The sequence below is a fragment of the Erpetoichthys calabaricus genome, chromosome 15 (assembly GCF_900747795.2).
Source record: "Erpetoichthys calabaricus chromosome 15, fErpCal1.3, whole genome shotgun sequence".
In the NCBI taxonomy this organism is placed as follows: domain Eukaryota; kingdom Metazoa; phylum Chordata; class Cladistia; order Polypteriformes; family Polypteridae; genus Erpetoichthys; species Erpetoichthys calabaricus.
In genome coordinates, this window is record NC_041408.2 from 72214734 (window position 1) to 72240999 (window position 26266).

Sequence of the window (26266 nt, forward strand, 5' to 3'; positions counted from 1 at the left end):
GATAGTAGGGGAAGAGAACAGGCCTTATCAAACAGATAAGATGGACAGAGTGGGGTTTGATACCCCTCAACTAAGAATTATTGATGGAGTTTATTAGAGGCAGGGCTAGAGCAATAGAATGCTAGAAGTCAGATGAGGACGAATCATGGCTGAAATTATAAGAATTGTAAGAAAAGTAAAAGGTGGCCATTGCTGGGGGCTCATTGTTCCATCTGAGTTGAGTGTGTGTGTGCACCATACAACAAAGACTGATTCTGCTGCCTGTCCCGAGTCTCTGAGTGCCTTCATTGTGGCTTCAACAAGTGCTCATAATCTAGGATATTTACTAGCGTCAAAGATGATTGGGTAGGCTCTTGGATGTTGTAAATATCTTTGTCCAGTAACTAAGCATGATGTTTCTTTAACCAGCACATCCAGCCCAAAAATGTTTGTATGTCTTTTTAAAATCATTTTCAAGTTCAATGATATCACAGTAAGCAGTTTGTGAAAAGAATGGATGAATGGAAGATGTAGAAATTTTTTTTTTTTCCCTCTCTGTCTCTTCTAGATGAATCATCAGATGACTGCCATGAATTTGAATGGACCAGCTGGCATGATGGGTTTTAATCAAAGCACAAACACAATGGGAGCCTGGACAGGATCGAACACAGGCCAGACTCTCAGTACTCAGTTGTGGAAGTAAGCAGGGACGACGATTCAGAGTATCCGTCTGGCATTTCTGCTCTGCTACAAACAGACTCTTTTTATCTGTGTACTGACCACCGGCCCCCAAACCCCCCCACCCCCCAATACCCCAGATGGTAATAATGTGCATTGATTGAGTGGTGGGACAAAGTGGCAGCTCATCCTTGTGCTGTCATCAGAATCCTTTTTCTTCCTTTTTTTTTTTTTTTTTTTTTTTTTAAAAAAAAAAAACCTCATATCAATAAAAAGCTGCTGGACCAGTTATAAAGTGTCCTAATATATCATTTAAATCTTATAGTGAGTAATAGTATTTAATGGAAAAAAGATGGGTATCATGTTGTGAACCCTTGACCCTATGCCATTTTTAACCCTTTTCCCAAAAATCTGTATACTCCCAAAACTGTAGAAGATATTGTACAGTATGAACAAATATGTCAACAAAATAGAAATATAAACGAGCAAAGGTCATATATGTTACAAACTTCAAACTTTAGGTTGGATAAAAACGTTTGCCATTTCACTGTAATGTTTATTGTGTGCGTTAACAGAAAAGCACAGGTTAGTAAACCGAAAATAAACCTGGATGATACGGTCTTCAAAATTGTTCAAATACTGAGATGCTAGTTTTCAGTGTTCAGGTCTGTTCAGGTTATTAAACATAGAATTTAGCAAAACAAAATACTTTTTATTGTTGCTGCAGAGTTTCTTTAATTGTGAGCAGGGTATCTCTGCAAAGCATTACCAGTTGTAAAAGGTATTTCAGACGCTCCTCCAGGTTTATTGCTGTTTTGTGTTTACATTTGATGGTGCCTAGTACAGATGTTTTTTTTTTTTTTCCCGTGCATTAAACTGAAAATAGCCATGAATTATTGTGTGTTGTGTTTTTTCACTCCCTTGGGCTTGGCTTTTTCTATCACTCTGGCTCTCGTTAAGAAATTAAATACAACTAATACTGTTAAATACTGTCCACATTCTCAAAAAAAATGCGAGTCGTCCATACTGTAGGTCTGCATGTGAAAATCTTCTTACAGTCTGCTGGTATGTGACATTTTCTTTTCTAAGAAGCCTAATATCTTGATTTAAAAAGAAAATCCAAAGAAGTATTCAATGCCCAGCCATTTGAGATGGATTTGTAAAATTTCAAAAGTCAGTCTTCCTTCAGTGAGCAGCTCTGATCCATATCAGACGATACTGTTAAATGAAGTTCAGAGGAATAAAAAACACATGCAGGTGAAGACAAAATCACATTGTATTTGTTTCCCAAGTCATCTGATATTCCGTTGAGGTCAGATAAAGATCCATCACAGGAGAGACTTGCTCTTTCTTTCACTCAGAGACTTACTGAAGAGAGTCCGCAGTATCGGCTTTGATGAGCGTTTTGTATTCCAGCCATCCCTGTGTGCCTCTGGTACCTCCAATAGTCCCTTTTCTTATACCTCAATCTGAATTGTATCCTGACGGTGCTTTGGCTCATTTCCCAAATTCACTTTCTCAGTTCTGGTGTGCCAAACAAGTACCTGATAAAAAAGGGGGGAAAAAAGATCAATCGAATGTGCTTAAACTGTAAAGTTAGAGGCACCTGACTAGTGCATTTATAGAACAAAATAAAATTGAAGCTTGGGTTATGTTTGTAAAATAGGCGAAAACAGTGGGAAAAATATCATTAGGAAGACCAAAAAGTACAGTTAATTTCATTAAGTTTCTCTGCATATTTATGTTATTTTAGCACAGATCTTTGAAAGCTTCGCGTCACAAAGTATTCAGACCCCTTTGCTTTCTGCACACTTTACTGTGTTGCAGATTTCATTTTAAATGGATACTTTTGACATTTCTACCCATCGATCTACACTCAGTAACCCACGATGACAAAGTAAAAACATGTTCTCCGGCATGTGTGCAAACGTCATGAAAAATCAAAAACGGAACTCTCTCATTTCTTTAAGTATTCGGGCCCTTTGCTGTGGCACTCCACTTTGTGCTCATGTGCATCCTGTTTGCATTAGTTCTCCTTAAGACGTTTGGTTGAGAACCTGATTGGAGTCCTGATTTGATTGCACATCATTCAGAAAGGCACACATCTCTGTAAATAAGGCCCACAATTCACACAGTGCATGTCAGGACAATAGCAAAATCATGAAATCCAAGGAACTCTCTATTGACCTCTGCAATCAAATTGTGGTGGGGCATAGAACAGCGCAAGGGTATAAAATCATTTCTAAAGTTTCCCAACAGCACAGTGGCCCCCTCACCAATTTTCATTTGTGAAAGTCCTCAGCCAGGGAATCACTGGACTGCTCTGGTATGTTGAATGTGGGTAACACATAAGAAGGGAAACTAAGCTAATAACTCATCTGTCAGAAGGAGGTAGCCAGGACCAGGTCTGCAGGTAATTGAACTTTTATTCAATGTACTGTATAGTGTTCAGAAGAACATACAATATTTATAACATGATGTGCATTAATAGTTTTTGTTAAATTATAATACACATTTCCTGTAGCACAATTTACATAATGCACAAGAGGGATTGAATGTCCTTGTTCTATTTGAAGTCCTCTTGTGTCTCTTTTTAATGGTGTATCACAGGATTGTCTTTTTGCTCTTATCCTGTTATTTAAATGTAATAAATGGTGCTTTGCTGTTTTTACTTTCTCTTGCTTTAATGTATCTTGCTATCAGAGGTGACAAATCATAACTACATTTCCACAATTTGTACTTTGGCTTGTCTTGCTGTTAGTGTGCTTTATGTGCAGTATCATTTATTAATTTGTGGTGGTTGTTTTGGCCCATTCGTCTTGAAATGATGTGTTAAAGCTTTAATAGGATGGTGTCTTTGACTGAAGCCAAGCCCCTCCAAAGTGCCATTGGAGTGTGTGTGTGTGTGTGTGTGTGTGTGTGTGTGTTTTGTTTTTTTCTGGTGGTTTAGTTTTTCATTCTTCATGTCTGAGTCTTTATAAGAAAGCCCGATGGTTTGTCATATTACTTTTAAGTATGAAGTTGACTTTCATCCATTTTGTCCCCTTTGCAACTGAATTCTGGTTAGTAGTGTTAATTCCTTAATGTGAACTTAGATAGAACTTTTATTTGTCCCTAGGGGGAAATTTGTTTTTTTTTTTTGTTTTTTTTTTTCCAAGAGGCTTGCATTTTTAATTAGCTTTTTGATTTGGTGGGCCTCTCTTAAAGTGATGTTACCAGCTTTGCCCACCATGGTATCGAAAATCTCACTGGCCATCACAGAGTTACAGAAGATGTGAAGGATGTCACTTCCCACATTAAATGTGCGCAATCTTCTAAGGAAAAAGAGCCTGCTCTGACCTTTCTTATATAGTTTCTCTGTGTTCTGAGACCAGTCTAACCTGTCCTTAAGGTGGACCCCCCTCCACATTCACTGCCTGAATAGTGACCGGACATAAATTCTCTCTGGTTGGTAAAAGTGATTGGTTTTGGTCTTTTTCTTTTTAAAAAAAAAAAAAAGACTCCTCTCCTCTGTCTCATCCCCTTCATCAATACACCCCATTAGTGCAGGATTATCAAACATAATAATAATAATAATTCTTTGCATTTATATAGCACTTTTCTCATTACTCAAAGCGCTTAGCAATTGCAGGTTAAGGGCCTTGCTCAAGGACCCAACAGAGCAGAGTCCCTTTTGGCATTTTACAGGATTTGAACCGGCAACCTTCCGATTGCTAGTGCAGATCCCTAGCCTCAGAGCCACCACTCCGCCCTGACGTGACCTGGTGTTGTATTTATACTCTGAGGTGTACATAACCAGAACTTGCAATAATTCATCAAACAATCTTTACGTTCAGTGGTTTTCATCATTCTGGCTGTACGTTTGAGTTTGGAGCAGCCAGAGAGTTGTGTCAGAAACCAAAAGTCCACCTGTCTGTTTTACCCACACAGCCAATGAAAGTTAACTTCTGTGCTTTTGTACAAAATATTTTTTTTTTTTTTTGTGCAAGGAAAATTGGCGTGTGTGTGTTTTCATCCTGCGATGGACTGATGGCCTGTCCAAATTTTCGTCCTGTCTTGTGCTGTATTGATTGCTGGGATAGGCTCCAGCTGCCCCCAGCCCTGCCCTGGATAAGTGAGGTAAGACAATGGTGGGATGGAAGACAACCATGCATGGAGATTCAGCCATCTCTATGTTAATGTATTTGTACTTGTTCATATTATGATTATTCTGGACGGGATAACATTTTTTTTTTTTCCATATTTGTCCATTTTAATATAAAATGAAAAAAAGTAGAGACCACTAACCTTGGTGCAGTTATGAGCTTTGGGTTCAAGGTCTTGCACTTTTGTTATCTGTTTTAAAAAATCCGACTCCTGCATTCCAGGCTGAGATCCCCGACGTTTGAACATGGCTTTTGGATTTGTCAGAATAACTTGAAGATTTACTGCAAAACCTGGGGAGGAGATGCAGAATATTTTGACTACAATGACCAGAGGTAGACATACATATTATAGGTTTGTGCATTCAGAATGTGGTCCATGATGTCTGAATCTGTACATCACATTATTAAACATGATTACTGACTAAGTAGTTCAGAAAGGCTTTATATTTGCAAAAAAAAAAGGCTGCTTTTAGAACTTAATTATCAGAAATCAACACGGGCTGAAACGGTACACTAAAAGGTTTACTTCATGAAAATGTTTGGTGCTTATGTTAAACAGCTTCACGTTGAACACAACTTCAATTTCAGATTTAATGTATCACATAGAAATTTGGAGAAACGTAAAATTAACTTTTATCAAATTCAGAGTGTTTGATTACTCAGTGATACTGACGCATTGCATTAGTTCAATCCATATGATTTGCTACTGATTTTGTTTGTACTATCCAACAGCAGTCAGCCAGCATTGATGGATTCCACTTGTCGTGATGTTGCTTTTCCAACATTGCAATGTCTTGATGAAACCTTTCAACATGTTCGTCCCTGACTGCACCAGGATTAGTAGGAAAGAAGTCCAAGTGTAAATGCAGAAAATGAATCTTCAGTGACACATTAAACTAGGTAAAGTTGAAGCAAGTTGTCAGCCAGCTGAATGTATGAGGGACATTCAAAAAGTTTCCGCATTTTTATATTTTCATTGGAAACTGTGATGTAATTTGTTTTCGAAACTCTGAATAAATAGACTTAAAAAAAAAAAAAAGTGCGGAAACTTTTTGAAAGTCCCTCGTAGTTTGGTGCTCTGTAGTTGCCAAAAAAAATTCCCAAAAACATTCTTGCAATTTCTTCCATGTGATTTCCTCTGGCCCAACTAGCAGATCTTTAAACTGCTTGGCGCTGATAACGTGTCTTAACATGTGGACCAACAAAAATGCCTTCCTTAATCTTGGCATCAGTTATTTGTGGACATGTCTGTCTTAAATATCAAACTCTTTTACCCTCTTTGTTCATCGTTTTTTACAACTTTAAATCAGTCAAAGTTTTACATGAAGAGGAGGCAACAAGTCAATTATGTGCCACACTTTTATGCTTACGGAGCGTCTAGTCCTTTATAATGTAATGAAACACTTTAGCACAGCAAATGAAATAACAGGACTTGGTGTATCTAAGCTGCATTTTTAGTGGCAAAGCCACAACTTGCATCATCACAGATGTAGTTGTTGTACTGTAGATGTATACTTAACGATATGAGAGGAAAAAATAAAAGTGGTTAAAAAATGGAATGTGATATTAAAAATCTATAAGATACACCCAAATGTGTCCAGGAAGCAAAACCATCTCTGTCCAGTGTAATAAAGCAAAGGATGTTGGGTCCTTCTATTAGGATACAATTAGAGATGCCAGATTTAATCCCATGTACTGCCTATAATAGTGTCTGAAAAGCAATTAGTTATAAACTGTATACCACCGTGTCATACTGTCATCTACTGCAGCTCAGATTGTGTTGTTCCGGAAAAGTTTCTTAATAGTTAAAAATAACAATTGATTAAGTAACAATCATCCTACAGTTTAGCTGCATAGTTGGTATCATTTTAAATCTTAGGTTTGTTGCAGTAGATGTTTGTTTTGAGTACATCTTTTAAATTAAATCCCTATCTGGAATGAGAGTGTTTCCTATTTCTCAACCAATCTGTGTTTAGCCTTTTTTGTTTGAGAACTTCATTTAAGCAGCACATACAGTGGCAAAAAAAGGGTACATGAACCCTTTGGCAAATAATTATTTTTGTATAAATCGGTCATCGAATATGGTCTGACCTTCATCAAAGTTGCAACAATTAACACACACAATCTGTTTTAACTGATAACTCACAAACTAGACATTCACAGGTGGTGTTTGGAAAAGTCTGTGAACCCCCTAGACCAGGGGTGTCGAACTCTAGTCCTGGAAGGCCGCAGTGGCTGCAGGTTTTCATTCTAACCATCTTCTTAATTAGTGACCAGTTTTTGCTGCTAATTACTTCTTTTAATTAACTTGACTCAGGCTCCTTAGTTGTTTCTTTTTCCTTAATTAGCGGCCAAACAATAATGAGACATGAAACAAGCAGCCACATGATCAGCTCACCTGTGCCCATTACACAATATCTGAAAACAGAGAAAGGTGGAGGTCTCCGTAAGGATGATCTCTCAGGTCATCAACACATCTTGACGGTGTTCTTAGAAAAAAAAACATAAAATCATCAGTTTTAGAAATGTCTGCTGTGGCAGAAAGAATAATTAAATAACGGGTTTAATTAACAGCAAGCATTGGCTTCTCATTAAGGAACTGGTTGGAGTTTGAAGCCCCAGTTTAGCTGGTCATCTGTTGGCTCGTTTCACATCTCATTTCTGTTTGGCTGTCATTTAATGAGGAAACGAATCAATTCAAAGCACTGAATCCTTAAAAACAGGGCTATTAAAATGAAGGTAAAAAAGTGAATTAGCAGTGAAAACTGGTCACTGATTAGGAAAAGGGTTAGAATGAAAACCTGTAGCCACTGCGGCCCTCCAGGCCTGGAGTTCGACACCTGTGCCCTAGATGGATGACTTCCACAAAAGCTAACAAACCTGGAGTCCAACCAATGAAATTGGATTGGGAGTGTGGCTTAGAGCTATTCTGACCAATTCAAAAGATTCTAACGTTTAGAGTTTGCTATTCACAAGGAGCTTCTGCTGTCATGAAGCTCATCTAAAAAAAAAAGAAATCTGAGAAGCGCCACGATAAAGAATTGTTAAATTTGCACAAATACTGGAAAAGGTTACAAAGTCATTTCAGAGAATTTAGATATTTCTCATTCCGCCGTTAGACACATTGTGGCTAGTCTCCCTAGAAGTGGGTGCTCAGTCATGGAGATTCGAAAGGTACCACATAGAAGGATCAGCAAGGTAAGAAGGAACCCTAAAGTAACAGCTAAAGGCTTGAAGAGGTTAACATTTCTGTTCATGAGTATGCCATACATAAAACATTGAACAGGCATGGCCTCCATTTCAGGACACCAAGGAGGAAGTCGCATATCGCTGTGAAAACATCGCTGTGTGCCTGATGTTTGCCAAAGACCACTTTGACACCCCATGGCGCTAATGGGAAAATATTTTGTGGCTTGATGAAACTAAGGTTGAATTGCTCTGGAAGAATATGCAGAAGTTTACATGGCATATAAAGGGAACAGCATACCTGCTTGAAAACCTCATCCCTTTAATAAAGTACAGTGGAGGAAGCGTCATGATTTGAGGCTGCTTTGCTGGTCTTCGGGCCTGGACAGTTCACCATCATTGAGGGGAAAATGAAATCCTAAGTTAATCAAAGTATCCTACAGCAGAGTTTCTCAACCAGTGGGTCAACAGGCTGCTATTGTTTATAATGGTAGTGGGTAGAGGTGGGTGCTGATTCACCAATGGGAACTCAAGGCTCTCATGTCCATGCTTGATTGACTAACGTTAATGACTAAACCTTTGCTGGGTCACGAAGATACTTGCATGGGAAAAAGTGGGTAGTGACACCAGAAAGACTGAGAAACGCTGTCTTAATGGGGTAATTTCAGGGTGGCTGTCCTCCTGGTGAGGCTCAGTAGAAGTTGACTGATGCCGCAGGACAATGACCCTAAACGTTGAAGTAAATCTATGGAATGGCTTCAAAAAAAGACACCCAACACTTTTAGAGTGGCCCAGTCGGAATCCAGAGCTGCTCATGCCAGAGTTCTGTAAGGTAGAAATGCCCTCATTCCTCTTGAATGTTGTGTAGGTCTGATTCATAGCTACTGTACACACTTGTTTGAGGTTATTGCCGCCAAAGGAGATTTGATCATTTATTACATCCACAGATTCACTTACTTTCTCCACAGCGCATTGTAAATATTTGATGGATGTGTTCAACAGAGGCATGAAAGATTTCAAATTGTTTGTGTTATTAGCTTAAGCATATTGTGTTTGTCTGTACTTGTGACTTAGATGAAGATCCGATCACATTTTATGACCAGTTCATTCCAAAAAATTAAGGTAATTTGTCTTGCTAATGTATAAATTTTTAACGAGTATCTGTGATTTACATGACCATCTTCTCCTTTTAGGGACTTCAGTGACTGCTTGAATTGGTGTTCTCGCTGGTTTGTTTCATTTGAGAAACAACAAGAAAACTGAAATGTATTTAAATATAGGAATAGGCAGACAGGTTGTAGCATTAAGGAAGAACTTCCAGCGGAGGTGTAAAGTAATTGCTAATAATCACCCCGGCTGCAATGGGTGCCTACAGAGCCACAGGCCTCCGGGACTGAGACTGTTCGCCTATGAATTAAAAATACGCATCTAAAGCAAGTTAGTCCTAGCGGTGTTGGGTTACACATGATATGCTTGGCATAACAGAATGAACCCTGGCGTGTCATAACTTTACTCTGAATTTGCTTACAAGGCATACATCTAACAAAGAAGGCACCTACAGTACTTATAAGGAGATGGTGGGCAGCCGCAACCCAAGAACATAATTGTATCCTGGTTGCCTCAGTGAGTCATTTCCATACGGTGTTGTAGTCAGTCAATTAAAGGCGCTTTTTAATTTCTCTTGAATGGCGTTTGTATATTTTTCACTGTGGACTGTTTGTTTTCAAAGTCATTTTATTTGCATAGTGAGGAAATTGTGGGTTATAGTGCTTTACAAGATGGTGAGTAGCTAATTTTCAAGGAGTTTCCTTTGAAGTTATAACAACAAGTCTGAATGAATTAAAAATAATATTTGAATATATTAAGGAAGATGGATCATTCATCTATTTTCTGTACCCCTTCTGTTCAGTTCAGGGTTGCAGAAAACCAGCGCCTATCCTGGCAGCCTGTGATGTACAGTTGACACATTAGTAACAGATTTATGGAAATGCTTTTAAAAGACTTTAGATTAAACCCTTCTCATAAACGTTTTAAGTCTTCTTCTTTGAAACGTTTTGGCAGCTCACATATTAGCTTTGACAAAACTCCACAGTAATTATGTACTCCTGAAATAGCAAACTTGAGTAATATCTAGAATCTGGTCATATGCAAAATAGAATTTTTTTTTTCTCTGTGTGGTTTTTAGAAATCCAAATCAAAAAGCATTGACATTACAAATTTGCATAAAGAATGTTCAGATCAGGAAAAAATCAGGCTTTGTGTTTCTTAAGCATGTTCTGCCTCATGACACGAGCTTCGTTGAGCTGTCAGAAGTGTTCTGTGCTGCTAAGCGGCATGTGCCCTGCTATTAGGACATTGACAATTAAAAAGTGACACTCACATGAGACGTTTCTAAGAGGATTGCCTACCAGTCCGGTAAGTGTGTAGCAGTGCTACTAAATAAGAACCATCTCCCAGCAGTCCTGGTTGGGGCTGCTGGGGTCAAAGGTGGTCAAAGGAGGTTTAAAGGAGAAAAAAAAAGTTGTTTTGTTTTGGTGTGTTGTAGTTGCGTTTATCTGTCGTGCTGTCTGCTATTATTGGAACTTTAATCATTGTGTCCTGGACTGTATTCGTTTGTTGGGGTCTGGATCGTCTGTCTACCTGTGCACTGAGGACTGTGTTGGATTCATTGGTTTTCCGGAAGAGTGGAGCGCTCCTGAACCATCCATCCAATTTCATCCTTTCAGTAACTACCGGTAGGACTGTGTTTTCCTTCACCCTTTCAACATACAGATCGCTGGACTTAACTTCATCACCTCTCATTTTCATCCGGTTTGGTTTTCATGGACTTTGCTGTGTGGTGTTTGTGTATATATGTTAAATGTAATATCGCCGAAGGGGTCAGGGGGGTGGTATTACTGTTTTCATTTAGTTAATTTTGTTTCATTATGTTCTTAATTGTTTGCCTTTCCCAGTGTGCTTTATTGGTCTCTGTTGTGAGCGTGTGTGGGTCGATCCAAGGCTGGGGACGTTCCTGGGATCTCCTCTATTAAAATAAATAAATCACAGTCACCTTTGACGGTGTGAATCTTAGCGTCCCCTGACCGCTACAAGTGGAGAGTGGCAAGTTATCGGACGCTTTACTCAGTACCTCATTGATGCCACTTTGGCAGCGATTGCAGCTTGGGGTCTTCTTGTGTATGACATGATGCTCTTCACACACATGAATTTTGAGATTTTCTGCTATTTTTCTTTACAGATCCTCTCAAGTTCTGTCAGTTTTTGGATGGAGACTCTAAGGTCTCTTCAGAGATGTTTGATTGGGTTCAGGTTCAGTCTGTGGCTGGGCAACATTCCCAGAGTTGTCCTTGAACCACTCGTCCTTTGTCTTTGCTTTGTGGTTTGGGTTTTTGTTCTGTTGGAAGGTGATCCTTCAGCCCAGTCTGAGGTCCGGAGTGTTCTGGAGCAGGTTTCCATTAAGGATATCTCTGTTCTTTCCCCCATTTTGGCTCTCCTTTGACCCTGACTAGTTTCCCAGTCCCTGTTGCTGAAAAACAACCCCACAGCATGAGGCTGCTACCACTATGCTTCATGCCTAGAATAGAATACTGGTGCATAGTTTCCTCCAGACATGACACTTACATGTGCATCTCAATAAATTAGAATATCATTGAAAAGTTAATTTATTTCAGTAATTCAATTCAAAAAGTGAAACTCATAGTATATAGATTCATTACACACAGAGGGATATATGTCAAGTGTTTATTTCTTTTCATTTTGTTGATTATGGCTTACAGCTAATGAAAACCCCAAATTCAGTATCTCAGAAAATTAGAATATTGGGGAAAAATTTCAATATTGTAGACTCATGGTGTCACACTCCACTCAGCTAATTAACCCAAAACACCTGCAAGGGTGTCCTGAGCCTTTACGTGGTCTCTCAGTTCAATGGTCCATACAATCCTGAGGAAGCCTGCTGACTTGACAGTTGTCCAGAAGACGGTCATTGAGACCCTCTCTCCACAAGGAGGCTAAGCCACAAAAGGTCATTGCTAAAGAAGCTTGCTCACAGAGTGTTGTATCCAAGCATATTAATGGAAAGTTGAGTGGAAGGAAAAAATATGGCAGCAGAAAAAGGTGCACAAGCAACAGAGATAACCGCAGCCTTGAGAGGATTGTGAAGCACAGCCTATTCAAGAATCTGGAGGAGATTTACAAGGAGTGGACTGCGGCTGGAGTCGGTGCTTCAAGAGCCACCACACACAGACATGTGTATCTGGGACGTGGGCTACAACTGTTACCGCATGCCTTGTGCCAAGCCACTCCTGAACCAGAGATGACGTCAGAAGCTTCTTATCTGAGCTAAGGAAAAAACGGACTGGACTGTTGCTCAGTGGTCCTCTTTTCAGATGAAATTAAATTTTGCATTTCATTTGGAAATCAGGGTCTCAGAGTCCAAGTTGCTTGTGGTCCAGTGTGAAGTTTCCACAGTCTGATGATTTAGGAAGCTGTGTCATCAGCTGGTGTTGGTTCAATGTGTTTTATCAAGTCCAAAGTCAGCGCGGCCGTCTACCAGGAAATTTTACAGCACTTCATGCTTCCCTCTGCTGACAAGCTTTATGGAGATGCTGATTTCATTTCCTAAAAGGACTTGGCACCTGCCCACACTGCCGAAAGTACCAATACCTGGTTTAATGACTGTGGTATCACTGTGCTTGACTGGCCAGCAAACTCGCCTGACCTAAACCCCATAGAGAATCTTGTCAAGAAGAATATGAGAGACAGCAGAGCCAACAATGCAGACGAGCTGAATGCCGCGATCGAAGCATCCTTGGCTTCCATAACACCTCAGCAATGCTACAGGCCGATCCATTGATGCAGGAGCTCCGACCAAGTACTGCGTGCATATATGGACATACTTTTCAGTAGGCCAACATTTCTGTATTAAAATCATTTTTTTATTGGTCTTATTTAATATTCTATTTTTCTCAGATACTGAATTTTGAGTTTTCATTACCTGTAAGCCATAATCATCAAAACGAAAAGAAATAAACACTTGAAACATACCACTCTGTGTGTAATGAGTCTATATAATGTATGAGTTTCACTTTTTGAATTGAATTACTGAAGTAAATGAATTTTTCGATGATATTCTAATTTGTTGAGATGCACCTGTAGAAGTGATGTCGAACAGTACAGTGTTGGTTTCATCAGGATAGAGGGTCTTGTTTCTAACAATCTTGAGAGTCCTTGAGGTGCCTTTTTGCAAACTCCAATCAGGCTTCCACATGTCTTTTTTTTTTTTTTTTTTTTTTTTTTTTAACTGAGGAGAGGCTTCTGTTTGGCCATCCTGTCCTAAAGCCCAGCCGGGTAGAGTGTTCCAGTGATGGATGTTCTTCCAGAACACTCTCTCCACTCAGGTTCTCTGGTGCTCATCCAGAGTGAACATCAGACTCTTGGTCACCTCTCTTACCAAAACCCTTCTGTTCCTGTTGCTGAGTTTGCCAGGGTGGACAACGCCAGGAATAGTTGTGTTTTTTTCCTAACTTATTTCATTTAAGAATTATGGAGGACACTGTACTGTACATTTGGGAACCTTCAATTCAGCAGGTGATTTTCTAGCCTTCCCTAGATCTGTGACTCAACATAATCCTGTCTCCAAGCAATGCAAGGAGTTCCTTCAACCTTCGAGGTTTGGTCTTTGCTCGGTTGTGGGATCTCCTATAGACAGACGTGTGTCTCCAGTCAATTGAATTAACCACAGGAGGACTCCAAATAAGGTGTAGGAACTTCTCGATGATGATCAATCGAATGGGAAAGCACCAGAGTCGGATTTCAGGTGCCAGTAAAGGGTCTGAATACTTGTTGTCAATATAATAAACTTGCAAAAATGTCTGAAGTCCTGTTTTCACTTTGTCATTCAGGGGTATTGAGTGTAGCTTGATGAGGAAAAAACTGAATCTAAAAGATCCTGGCACAAGACTGCAGATTGCAAGACCGAGTCGTAGGAACAGGAATACACATAGAAAGACAGCATCTTCCAAGCATTAACTGTAAGTAGGTGTAAGCTCGACTCATTTGCAGAGTTTGTTTCCATTTAAATTTCCAGTAGCACAAATTTTTAATTCTCTGCAAACGGGGAAAAAAAAGTGTAACTGAGTCATAACACAAAACCACTGACCAGAACCGTCTTTTTCAGACTGCTTTATAGAACTGTCAGATTGCACTAGCAGGTTGATTCAGGCTGTTCCTTCGGTGTAATTGCAATGCCTTTTGCTCGTCTCCAGGGATGGCACTGTCAGTGAAAAATAAAAGCAGCTTCCAATCATGACCATTTCACAGCAAATCTGAGGTAAATCTTCACGGTTTCTATTACAAAAATAAATCAATAATTGAGGAAGTTCACTGGTTTACATTTTGTAATTGCCAGCTTTCACCTGAAGCCATGTAATCATTCGTGCCTCGATTTTTTATTTATTTATTTATTTTTTTGCAGATCTCTACATGAATATGCATTTACACAGGCAGTGCACATCAGGCGATTTTTTTTTTTTCTTTTTCTTAAATTCAAGCACCTGACAAACTGCAGGAGTGAAGACTGGCGATTGTAGGGCTTGCTGCTTTCCTTAACTAATCTCTCAACTTGGGAATCAAATTCCTGCCTTTATGAAACCAATGAAGTATTTTGTTTTCTGTGTGTAGTTAGCCAATTTAGAAAATAATATCTTCCATTACAAAAAAATTACCCAAGATTACTGTGTTTATGAAAAGGTAGGCAGCAATTTGTATGAACGTGCTTTATGAATCCTGTTTGCATGTCTTTATAACTCGTCCTTCAGCAGCCATTTGTGCCACTTTAATAGTATGTGATGCATGCTGTGCTGGTTTTCATTTGGGTCTGTCCCCTGCTAATCTGTCCCTCACGATAAACAGAGTAAAGGAGAAACAATTAATTACAAGAAGGCAGACAGCTACACTGTTTATTTAAAGCTATGAAAACAATTGTTTCTCTTCATGCCTTAGTAAACTGCAGCATTGCCTGTGATTACACTGCAATATTTTACCTGCCAATTCGGGGGAAAAAACAAAAACACCATGCCTGGCACACTTTGACTTACGACTGGCCTGTTTTTTTTGGGGACACCTGTCACAACTCTGTCCGAGTCAGATTTTCATAAGCACATTGAGTCCGGGCCCTCACTAAAAATACATGTTACGTTATTTGAATCAAAGAATTCATTTAACCTAAGGCCATGTCACATTGCACAACTTACATTAGGTGATTTTTCACTTAAAAGAGTAATCTTCGTGAGTCGGAGGCAGTTGCAGTGCGTCCCCATAACTGCGTGCCTTGTGGGGGGCACATACCCAATGCCTCATTTAGGCTGGTCTGTAACTCATCCTGCCATAGTCAAACCGCTTGTGATTTTGTGTCAAATCGTAGGGTGGGCTCTGTCTGTGTGTATGTGTGTTTAAGAATTGAGAGCCAATGAGCGCTTATCTTGAACTACAGTGCATATAACACAGCTAAGAGGAATAAGAAATGCGGGTGTTTAAACTTGACAAACAGATCAGAGGCTTGTCTGTCTGATGTCTCTCGTTTTACATTCCACGACAGAATAGAAAACACAAAAAGTGTTCTGACAGTGCACCTGAACTCCCCATACCTGTAAAGCGTTTGTACAGCATCATCTCTGTCAGGCAGCGTGTTATTGACTAACGGAAAATACAAATGTGACGATGTGCTGCAAAGTAATCACATAATTTGACATACCTGGCGGTCAACTAGCCTTGTAATCCGACATCCCTCGGCAGTGTCAGTTGTCAAGTTTGACATCCTCTCTGACAAGAAGTCATGTAATCAAAGCTAAGATGAAAAGCCAAAATTTAGATTTTAAGTCCCATAAAGCTGGCACATTACAAGTATCCAGTGTATGGACCAAAGTCTCAATAAACCCAGGGTTTCCTGGCCTGAATGGCTCTTTGCATAGAAAAATGCAGTGATGACAGAGAAATAACTTGCTGAAGATGCGCTAGCAAGCCGAATCGTAGCACTGTGTGAGGCAGAGGGAATGACAAGGATGTTATGGTACATAAAACATGAGATATCTGAGAGATGAGCTTCTTTTCTGTTTGTGAAGTCCAACACATTCATGTTCCTTATTCCTTGTGGCTGCAGATTAGCATTCATTGGTTGTCGGCACTCATACACCCAGAGACCTCCACTACGACCAAAGACAGTGGAGTGACTCGCTGGGTATGTCACGGGTGAGTGCCACCAACTGCCTCCAGCTCACTAAGATTATGTAAATGAAGGCTGTGACTGAGAATTGCTGTAAAAGTCGCGTAATGTGACCTGATCTTTAGACGACTCGCCGATGCTAAATTGGCTCGTTTGGGTGTTCATTCACTCTGATGGACTTGCACCCTATGCTTGCTGGGATAGAATTCAGCTTCCTCGTGGCCCTGCTCAGGATAAAGTGGGTTTGAAAGATGAATGGATTGATTTATTTATATAATTTTTTTCTATTCTAGTGGGGACACCAACAACAAATAGACCTGGGCAGTTGTGGAATAGTTGCCCTGAAATGATAATATATTGTGTAGCCAAGCTACCTGGTGGTCAATGCTCTCAAGGAATTTTCAAACCACTTCTGGGAGTAGCCCCCCCCTTACCCCCCCTCCCCAAAGATCATCCAGCACCCACCATCGGACCATCCACCTTAGATGACCTCAACTAGTGACCCAGCATTCTAGGGCTGAACAACGAATCATCTAAGAAAGTGGGTAAGAACTGACTTCTTTGATATTTGAGGATAGGACACTCGATGGGAGATGTAGTGATTTACGTTAAACGTTTTTATACTGAATGATAAATAAAAATGGAATTGTGGGAGCAAAACAATACTGGTGTTTGAGTAGGCAAGCAGGAAGTCCTGCATACAAAAAGACAATGTAAGAACAATCGAGAGCGGTGCATCGTTTAACGGACATTGGCTAAAGAGTACCAGTGACTAGAGTTATGCTTGTTCATCGTGTGCATGTGGGGATCATCAACGCCAAGAATGAAAATGGACAGGAAACACAATCCAGTAAACTGCTATAACCTCTTAGAGGGCAAACTATCGCATCTCTGTAAAGCGCCTTCAGGTAGCGTGCTTTACTAGCTTCTTGGATAATAAAATTGCATTTTGATCTTTGTTCATTTGAGTTTCTTTTAAACATGACAATGACTGGGCTGGGAGCTCGTGGTGACTACCTCATTATGTTTTTAGAAGCATCACAGACAATCGACTGGTGCTGTCGTCTCCTGAATGGACAAAGACAGTAGAGGGGATTGGTAACGTGAACACAACAGTAGATTTAATTCGAGCACTGGGTTTCATTTATGGAAGGACATCAGTTATTAATAGTGTTTCAAAAACATTTGGCTGGAAAAACAAAAACAGTAATCTCCCCTTTTTATTAAGATTAGAAAGCACTGCGTTAGATTATCAGTTACCTAATCAACTATTCTATAGAAAAAATTCTGTAAAATTAAACCTAATGTAAGATGGCATCTTACAGCAAAAAGCAGATACCCGACATGGGTACAGTAGGACATTATAGAAAGCAAATACAAAACATACGAGCAGTGCTGTGTTTTCCAGACTTGACTTTGATCTCCTCATTCATCTTCCAAAATGGCATTCACAAGGGTAAAAAAAAAAATAAAAGAATGTGCTGTTTTAGTACGGAGGTCTTCCTCCCAGCGTGTTCTTTTCTCCTGCTACTCTGACAGCTTGCTTTATATTGGCGGCTTGAAAAGGCAAAAGCAGTTATGCAGATGAGCAAGTGCATTTCTAGTGTTTCATTTGCATATGTGAGGCATACAATTAAAGGAAACATAAGAGCGTAAGCAGCACCTCTCAAACACACATCTGAACATCACACGCAGCCTTTGTAATTAATTAGCACAACAAAGGAATTTGTCTCTCCAGTCTGCTTTAACATTTGCAGTCACTTACCTGCCATATCTATGGCGAAAGGCCGGTCTGCTCTCCATCCAGTGTACCAGCCGACCACTCTGCCCTTCTCCACTAAAGGCCGTTCATATCTCCGGCCCCCAACCAAGCCCACCGGCCATACCGACACCTTCTGAGTTGTTCGCATCTGCAAGCACAGGAGACAGACAGCATGTTAGTGGACCTCAAGAATAAGGTGCTGCTTACCTGACCCAAAATATAAAATTTAAAAAATCTAAAGCATTGAGAAGCACTTGCATTGACTTTTCCACCTTACAGCGCCTTCATAACGTATTCGGACCCCTGCACTTTGTCATATTATGTTATGTTGCAGCCTTGCGCTCATATCATTTCAATTCATTTTTTCATCTCATTGAGCCACCCTCAGGACCCCCCAGAATGAAAAAGAGAAAACGGGGAAAATTGAACTATCCCATTGACACACTTGTCTTGGACCCTTTGTTATGAAACCTGAAATTTAGCTGAGGTGCACCTCATTCTGTTGACCATTGTTGAGATGTTTGTACACCTTGTTTGGAGTCCACCTCTGTTACGTTCAACTGATTGGACATGATTAGGAGAGTCACACAGCTGTCAATAGAAGGCTGAGCAAAACGCAAGTAATTGAGGTTGAAGGAACTGTCTCCAGAGTTTAGAGATGGGATTGTGTCGAGTCACAGATCTGGGGAAGGCTATTAAAAAACAAATTGCAGCATTGGAAGTTCCCAGTAGCACAGTGACCTCCAGAATTCTTAAATGGGAGATGTTTGGGATAACCAGAATTCTTGCTAGAGCTGGCCGCCCAGACAAACTGAGCAATCATGGGAGTAGGGCCATGGTATGAGGGGTAACCAAGAACCCAAAGTTCACTTTCCTGTGTGGATATGGGAGAAACTTCTAGAATGAAGGCCATCACTGCAACACACTACTGACCAGGCTTTATGACATGGAGGCCAGACAGAAACCTCTCCTCAGTAAAAGATGAAAGCCTGCTGCGAGTCTGCAAAAAAAGGCACCAATAGGACCAGAGAATTGAGTCTCTGGTCACGCAATTCAAAGTGTCATACCCAGAGGAAAATCGGGCACTGCTCATCACCTGTGCAGTACCATTCCAGTGGTGACCCGTGGTGGTGCCAGCATCATGCTATGGGGTTTTTTTGTTTTTTGTTTTTTCACCAGCAAGGACTGGGAGACAAGTCAGAGTTGTCCTACCTTTTGGGTTTATGGTCATTGTCCCATTAGATGGTGAACCACCAGCACAGTCAGTGGCCCAGAGCACTCTGGGCAGGTTTTCATTAAGGATGTCTCTGTACGATGCTCCATTCAGCTTTCCCTTGATTCTAAGAATGTCCTTGAGTGGCCCAGACTTGAGCCCCATTGAACGTCTCTGACGAAACTTGAAAATGTGCGTACACTGATGGTCTCTATACAGCCTGACAGAGTGTGAAAGGACAATCCTCAAATCCAGATGTGTGAAGCTTGTAGTGTCAGACCTAAGAAGACTCCGGGCTGAAATCTCTGGCAAAGGAGCTTCAGTGAGGTGCTGAGTAAAGGGTCTGAATACTTGAGTCAATGTGAGATTTCAGGCTTTCCTTTTTATTAAATTCAAAAACATTTCTAAAATCCTAAATGTTTTCTGTTTTTCTTTCTGGGGTACTGACTGTGATTTGATGAGAGGGGAAATTTTTAAATAAATGATTTTAGCACAAAGCTGCAACATAAGAAAATGTGAAAAAAGTGAAGGCGCCTGAATACTTTGCGAATGCACTACACGGAGTTTGGGTGTCACGATGTGCCTTCTTGGTTACTGAAAGCCTCGTTTCACTCCGCGCGGATGTTTGCCTCCACCGGCTGCTACGCAGAGACAACAGAATTGGGAATTTGGGCCTGTGGCTTTGCATACAACGGCGTCTTATTGACAACTCTTGACACACTTTCCTGTTCCAGATATGAAATTTAAGAGCTGTGTATCTGTAAACTGTTCATGTTACGTGTATTTGGAGAGTTTATGTTGCTGTACGTTGAAGGCTTTGTAAATGCTATTGAGCCTTTTTTAATCTCATTGAAGATATAATTGTGTACCACGAGCTTAGACCATCAGCTGCATTAGTAATGAGCCTTATTTATGAACAGCTTACAGGTGACACTTTACATTTCACGATTTTCAATCTCACTCATATTTTACCAAGCAGCATAAAGCATCTACCTACACAACATTTGGAAATAAATGCAGATATTAGTAAACATGTATCAGGAACTCCAATTTGGACCACCCGCCTGCAGAATACAGATGTGTGCGTTTAGAAGTGTGTCACTGCATTTTGGTGTATGGTTGCTGTTTCCTCCATTTAAACTATAGACATTTTTGCTATTTATTAATTGTTGGTCAGTTTTTATACAACCTCAAGAGCAATCGTTAGAAGTTTTTGACAAAGAAAGGAAGGAAAACAATGGCAGAGGGTTAACTGAAATATTGCGTATAAGGAAGTATTTTCTGCTTAAATATGTCATTTAATTCAGTAAGGACTTGCATAGTAAGTACAAAAAAAATAAGCATTCAGGTATCGAAGTCGCTGAGAAGCATGTAAGAGCACACATTATTTATTCATTTCATTGTCTTTCTATTCTGCTTACAGTACCCATCCAGTATTACAGCCCTCTTTCCACGGGTGGCAGGATGTGCCATTTCTGCTACTTTTCTTTATAATTCTCTTTTCATGTGCTCAGATCTTTCCGCAGACTTACAGCTCCTCAGTCCTGGCTTCAAACCCAGGCTTGGTTGCTGTATACAGTTACATGGAGGGTTGGTGGTGTGGGTTTTCTGCACATCCCAAAGATGAGGAGATTAGGTTGCTTGCCAGCTATAAATTGGCCCATTGTGTGTGAGGACGCCTTTGATGAAGAGGCTTTCCGGTCTTCCACCCCTTCCTGCCAGACTGCAAGCAGCTCTTGGGAATCTTATTTCTGGAGTAAGCAGGTTAACGTTACTGTCCGGCGTGCAGGCCAGAAGCCTGCTTTTTTTTTTTTTTTAAAACATCTAGCGAGTGCTACAAGCATCTCTAGGTGTCTGTCAAATTCTCTACCATTTAGACAGGCTCTGTAAAAATTAGACTCTTTACATTAAGTAGACCTCTTTTAGTAAAATTAGAAGATTATACACGGGCATTCAAAGACCTCAATGGACCAGTGGTAAAAGTGAATGGTACAGTGTGTGCCTTCTGTTGTTCATTTGTTGATGTGAGGTTGAAAGAATTGGCAGCCATGATTGTGAAAATATGATTTGAAGTAAGCAGTGTGTCACACTCTGTCAAGAGGGAGCAGATACTGTATATATTCACGTATAAGTTGGGTCTTGAAACCTGAAAAATCGATCATAAAATCAGACCCCAACTTATACGCCTGTTCAAAAATGCGACACTTAATTTTTTTTTTTTTTGCATCTTCTTGCCTCCTCCAATCTCACATCAGTTTCTCAGACACATTGAATTTTGTTGCAGCAGCGCAGTTACCAATTTCTTTCAATACTTCAACGACTTTTAATTTAAAACCTGCTTCATATTTTCTTCTGATCGAACGCTCCATCGTAGATAAGGGATGATCTTACGATAAAGGTGTATGAGGGTGTGAGATACGAAAAACACAAATCAGTGCAAACGTTGCTTTGGATTAGTTTGGGTATTACTGTGAGGTCACTTAGAGAGAGAGAGAGAGGTTAGGAGCACACGCTGATACGGCACATTGCGCACCGACATAGAAAAAAAAGGCCGTGTGCTCAGTGGTTACTCTCTCAGGTGGGCGTTAGCATATCGTAATCCCTTGGACCAATAGCGTGAGCTTTCCACATTCGACTTATACGACTGACATTAAAAAATACCAGAAATTATACAGTAAAATCAAGTCCCGATTTATCCGTGGGAGAACTTATATACGGTAACAAAAAGCCACCGGAGATGCAGATTTCAGTACCCCAAACACCCGAATCAGTAAATGTGCCCGATGACACCAGCAGAAGGCCTTCTGGCTGCACAACTAAATGAATAACAGAAGGAAGTTAAAATTACTGTTTGATTGGAAGTGCAGGCATGCCCTGCCATAATAGCCACAGCGTCGTAACCCGTGATATTCTGTCCACTCAGACCACAATACTTTTATATGCCATATTGTGATGCAATAGTCAAAATGACCGAAAGATACCACAGCAGACAGAAGCACTTGTGTAATGTGTGGGACCACCTGCAGTGGTCTGCATGTGTGTGCCTGTCTGTCTCTTCTGTTGCTGCGCACATTACGATGTACAGATTCATCATTACACTTCAGTTACCGTGTGCTACTGGGCTCCTGAATGGATAACAGCAATTTTAGATTGTTTTGCTGATTTGCTTTCAGTGTCAAATCAGTTGTACTTTTTTTTTTTTTTTTTTGGCTCTCTCCCTGTCTTTTTGTTATTCTTCTTCATCTTCTTCCTCTCCATCTTTTCATTTGTCTAATACTGTACATGAGAACAATTTTTGTGGGATATTGCAACCCCGGACATTTATAAAAGTGCACAGACTGGAGAAATTGGGGGAGGTTTTTAAGAAGAAGCCGTGTGGGCGGAGCCTTGGCAGCAGCAGATTTCTCCACTGTTCACTACACACTTTTTTAGCGAGTTGTCCCCTGATGTTCATTCACATTGATGAATCATGTTTGACCCTACATGACTATATTGGATTTAATCAGGCAGAAAATGTTAATGTCAAAGTGAAAACAGATCTCGGCAAAATTGTCTAAATTAATTACATCTAAAAAATGCTAAATCATTGAGCCAAAGAGGAGAAAGTAAAATTCCAAAGAATTTTGTACCAGCTTGTCTAAACTACTGTATCAAGCCTATTGGAGGAAAAAAAACAGATTATGGGATCACATAGTCATTCAGGGGTAATAAGGTTATTGTGCATGAAGCATTTCGGTATGCTTTCCACATTAAAAATATGGCATCTATTTTAGAAGTAGAATAAAGGGTTGTTAAATATAGTCTAAGCTTGTTCAAGCATATCCGAAAACCAGATAAAGGTCAAGTGAACAACAAGGACCAAGAAAGTTCTAGATGATGCTTTGAACAAGTGGCTGACTGTCACGTACCCAGTCAAACTTTGCAATGTCACAGAAACTCCATAAAAGAATAAGAGTTGAACTCAAGAAGTATTGATAAGTATTGTAAAGGACACAATGTGCATGCGGTGGTATGGTTACGTGATGCGGAGCGACAACCTGGCGGTGGCCAACAAAAGCCCTTCTCTTCAACCGTGGTGGCAAAAGATCACATGGAAGACCGAAGAAGTGATGGCTGGACTAGTTGAACGAGGACTTGAAACAAGCCGACGCCACACCTGAAGGCTCTTTGGACAGGAAGTAGTGGAGAACAGTATGCCAAAAAGCAGACCCTGCCTCAATACGGGATAAACACTAGGAAGAAGAGGATTGTAAAGGATAAGAAGTAGTGCAATGGGACATTTATTTTGGGTGTATAAGCTAATGAACTAATCTGAGTAAATTTGAGATGTCGTGTAAGCATTAATTCACCGTTGCTATGCAAATTGTTTGTCTATAAATGTGTGTGTCTGCATTTCCTCTGAGACCATTTGCTGACACCTCTGCTCTGGGCACTATCCCTTAGCAGAATGCATTACCAGGGTGCTCCCTCTTCATGAAGAGAAATTAAAGACTCATTGAACAAGTTTCCTCCTGCCCGGTTCCTGACTCAGAGGTCCTAGTTGAGGAAAAAAAAAAATTTTCTTTAATATATTTCCAATTGAATTTCTTCCACACAGTGACACTCCAGACCAGTGACAAAGTAATGGAGATGAACGTACGACTTCAAAACTCTTTTCACTTCCACGAAATTAGGAATTTCAGTAGTTATGCAAATGGCATAACATTTTTCTTATACTGTTTTGAAGGGTTTGTCCAGCATAGTAACACAAGTATTGGAAAGAAAGCGGTTTAATCAGTGGCCTGAAACTGAATGAACAGAACAATGGAGAGTAGTGAAATGCATTAGGATGAACAAGGCATTTGAGAAGACCATAACTATGACATCAATGCAATATGGGATTATTACAATCAACTGTTGTTTTAATAAATATGACACTCTAAATCAGTGTGAAATCTGGCATTCAGTAGTTCAGGTTAAGATTATATTAAAAAACAACAACACAGGCTGCGGCAGACATGTAACTAAACTCGTCTGCTGGATTCAAAGCACAGCTTTCTTTCTACAGTGCCAGAGGCGACCATGTTCTCTAATTGAATGTTTTGCTGTTCCCACTGGCACTGAGCACCTTTTAATTAGGCCAACTGTTTAAGTTCTGCGTCTTTATTTTGTGTATACTGATCTTCTTGTTGGTGACTCTTTATCCATGGAGTGTGTGTCTTATTATAACAGGCGGCAGGTCTTGTTCAGCACCGCCTTGATACTTCAGCCAGACTCCATAATTCATGCCACCATTATGTTTGCAGAAATGCTAGACAGGCTCTCTGGTTACAGGCTACTCAGAATAATTTTTCCTCACTACATTACTACATTAAAGATGTCTAAATAAACGAGACGTTAACTTTTGTTTTTGCATGGTGGTGCCCCTCGACTTCATCTGAGTGGCTTTTTTTTTTTTGGAAAAAAATCAAATCCTCACTTAAGAGGGGTCTGTTCAAAAGTTTTTTTTAAATATGACAGGATCTATTCAGTAACATTTTAGAATAAGCTTCGATTTCAGGGAAAAGGCTAACATTCTTTTCTGGCTCCTTTTATAGAGTTGTTGGCTCCTCTCTCTTTCTCTTGGGTGGGGATTTGAATTTTGCTTTGATTTGTTAAATTTGACTCGATTGTATGGATTGTGATCCGTTTTTAATTAGAATCAACAAAAAATAAAAATATAATAGAAAAATAAAGGACCTACAAATGAAAGCGCAGTGCAAGACACTGACTACATCGCAATAAAGTTGAACAATGCACATCACTCAATTTTGGCTGAATCGCCTTTCTCTTTGTCGCACCGTCTCGCACCCCAGGATGGGAACCACTGACCTACTCGAAGAAGATTTGCGCTGTCAGCAGAAATGAAAGCGTTAATTTTTTTTTCTACAGGGAAATGCAGCTTTTCAATAGAGATGATTCAGGTATGTCACAGCCAACTATTTCTCAAATTTTTCACCAAACTTTGAATGCTCTAATGTGAGGTGATCTGCAGATTAATGCATTTCCCCAACATTCCACGTAAGGTAATGGTAAAACAAGCTGCATTTACGTAAACCACTGCTTCTCCTGGAGTTGTTGGTGTCATTGGCGGTGCAGACATAAAGATCGTTACCCTCAGTGTGGATGAGCACTCGTATACAAATCACAAGCGACATCACAGCACCCACACACAGGCGCTCAGGTACCCACACTGTATTATTCTTGATGTTGTTGTAAAGTGGCAGTAATTACATGCAGCTCAGCACCTTATTATGTTTTCCTTCTCCTTTGAATATTATCATTATTATCTTTGTGATGAAGCCTCAGTCTAAAAAAAAGTGATCATGATTTCCAAGGAAATTATATAACGTCATCATGAGTGCCATTTTGCAGCTTGCGGTACTTTAACATTGTGACGGCACTCATTCTCAAACATGAACTCCTGTAGTTTAGTACATTACTACTTCTCATGTCCTACCCTTACCTTAGTCAGAGTTTTAGTGCAACTCTTTTCAGTAATTCTGAGACACTTGCTAAATATGGGTGACATTGGTGGACTTACCATTAGGCAAAGTTACACAATTGCTTTGGGCCTCAGCTACCAAGGGTCCCATGAAATGCCTCAGACTCATGATCAAGAAAGTTTTTTTTTTTGTTTTTATTTTCTTTTTGCTTATTAATTATATTGTTCAATAAATCCATACTCTAAAATGGCATCCAAATGGCTAATAATGAGTTTCTCAGCCTCCACCCTCAAACCACACTACATTGGACTACAGTAATCCCTCCTCCATCGCGGGGGTTGCGTTCCAGAGCCACCCGCGAAATAAGAAAATCCGCGAAGTAGAAACCATATGTTTATATGGTTATTTTTATATTGTCATGCTTGGGTCACAGATTTGTGCAGAAACACAGGAGGTTGTAGAGAGACAGGAACGTTATTCAAACACTGCAAACAAACATTTGTCTCTTTTTCAAAAGTTTAAACTGTGCTCCATGACAAGACAGAGATGACAGTTCTGACTCACAATTAAAAGAATGCAAACATATCTTCTTCCTCTTCAAAGGAAACAGAGAGGAAA

The 26266-nt window shown here is 40.0% G+C and overlaps 2 protein-coding genes across 3 annotated transcripts in view; one reads left to right on the plus strand and one right to left on the minus strand.

The window, feature by feature from the left end:
- Nucleotides 1–1550, plus strand: part of smap1 (small ArfGAP 1) — a 190711-nt gene extending 189161 nt beyond the window's left edge. For both annotated transcript variants that reach the window (XM_028821026.2, XM_028821027.2), the window contains one exon: nt 548–1550. In XM_028821026.2, the coding sequence (XP_028676859.1) occupies nt 548–682 (135 nt within the window). In that variant the 3' untranslated portion in view covers nt 683–1550. The remainder of the gene's footprint in view (nt 1–547) is intronic.
- The window catches only part of b3gat2 (beta-1,3-glucuronyltransferase 2 (glucuronosyltransferase S)), a 48819-nt gene continuing 24057 nt past the window's right edge, over nt 1505–26266 (minus strand). Inside the window, exons 2-4 of the mRNA XM_028821028.2 lie at nt 17975–18119; nt 4945–5093; nt 1505–2201 (exon numbers count right to left, since the gene is read on the minus strand). Of these exons, the coding sequence (XP_028676861.1) occupies nt 2115–2201; nt 4945–5093; nt 17975–18119 (381 nt within the window). The 3' untranslated portion in view covers nt 1505–2114. The remainder of the gene's footprint in view (nt 2202–4944; nt 5094–17974; nt 18120–26266) is intronic.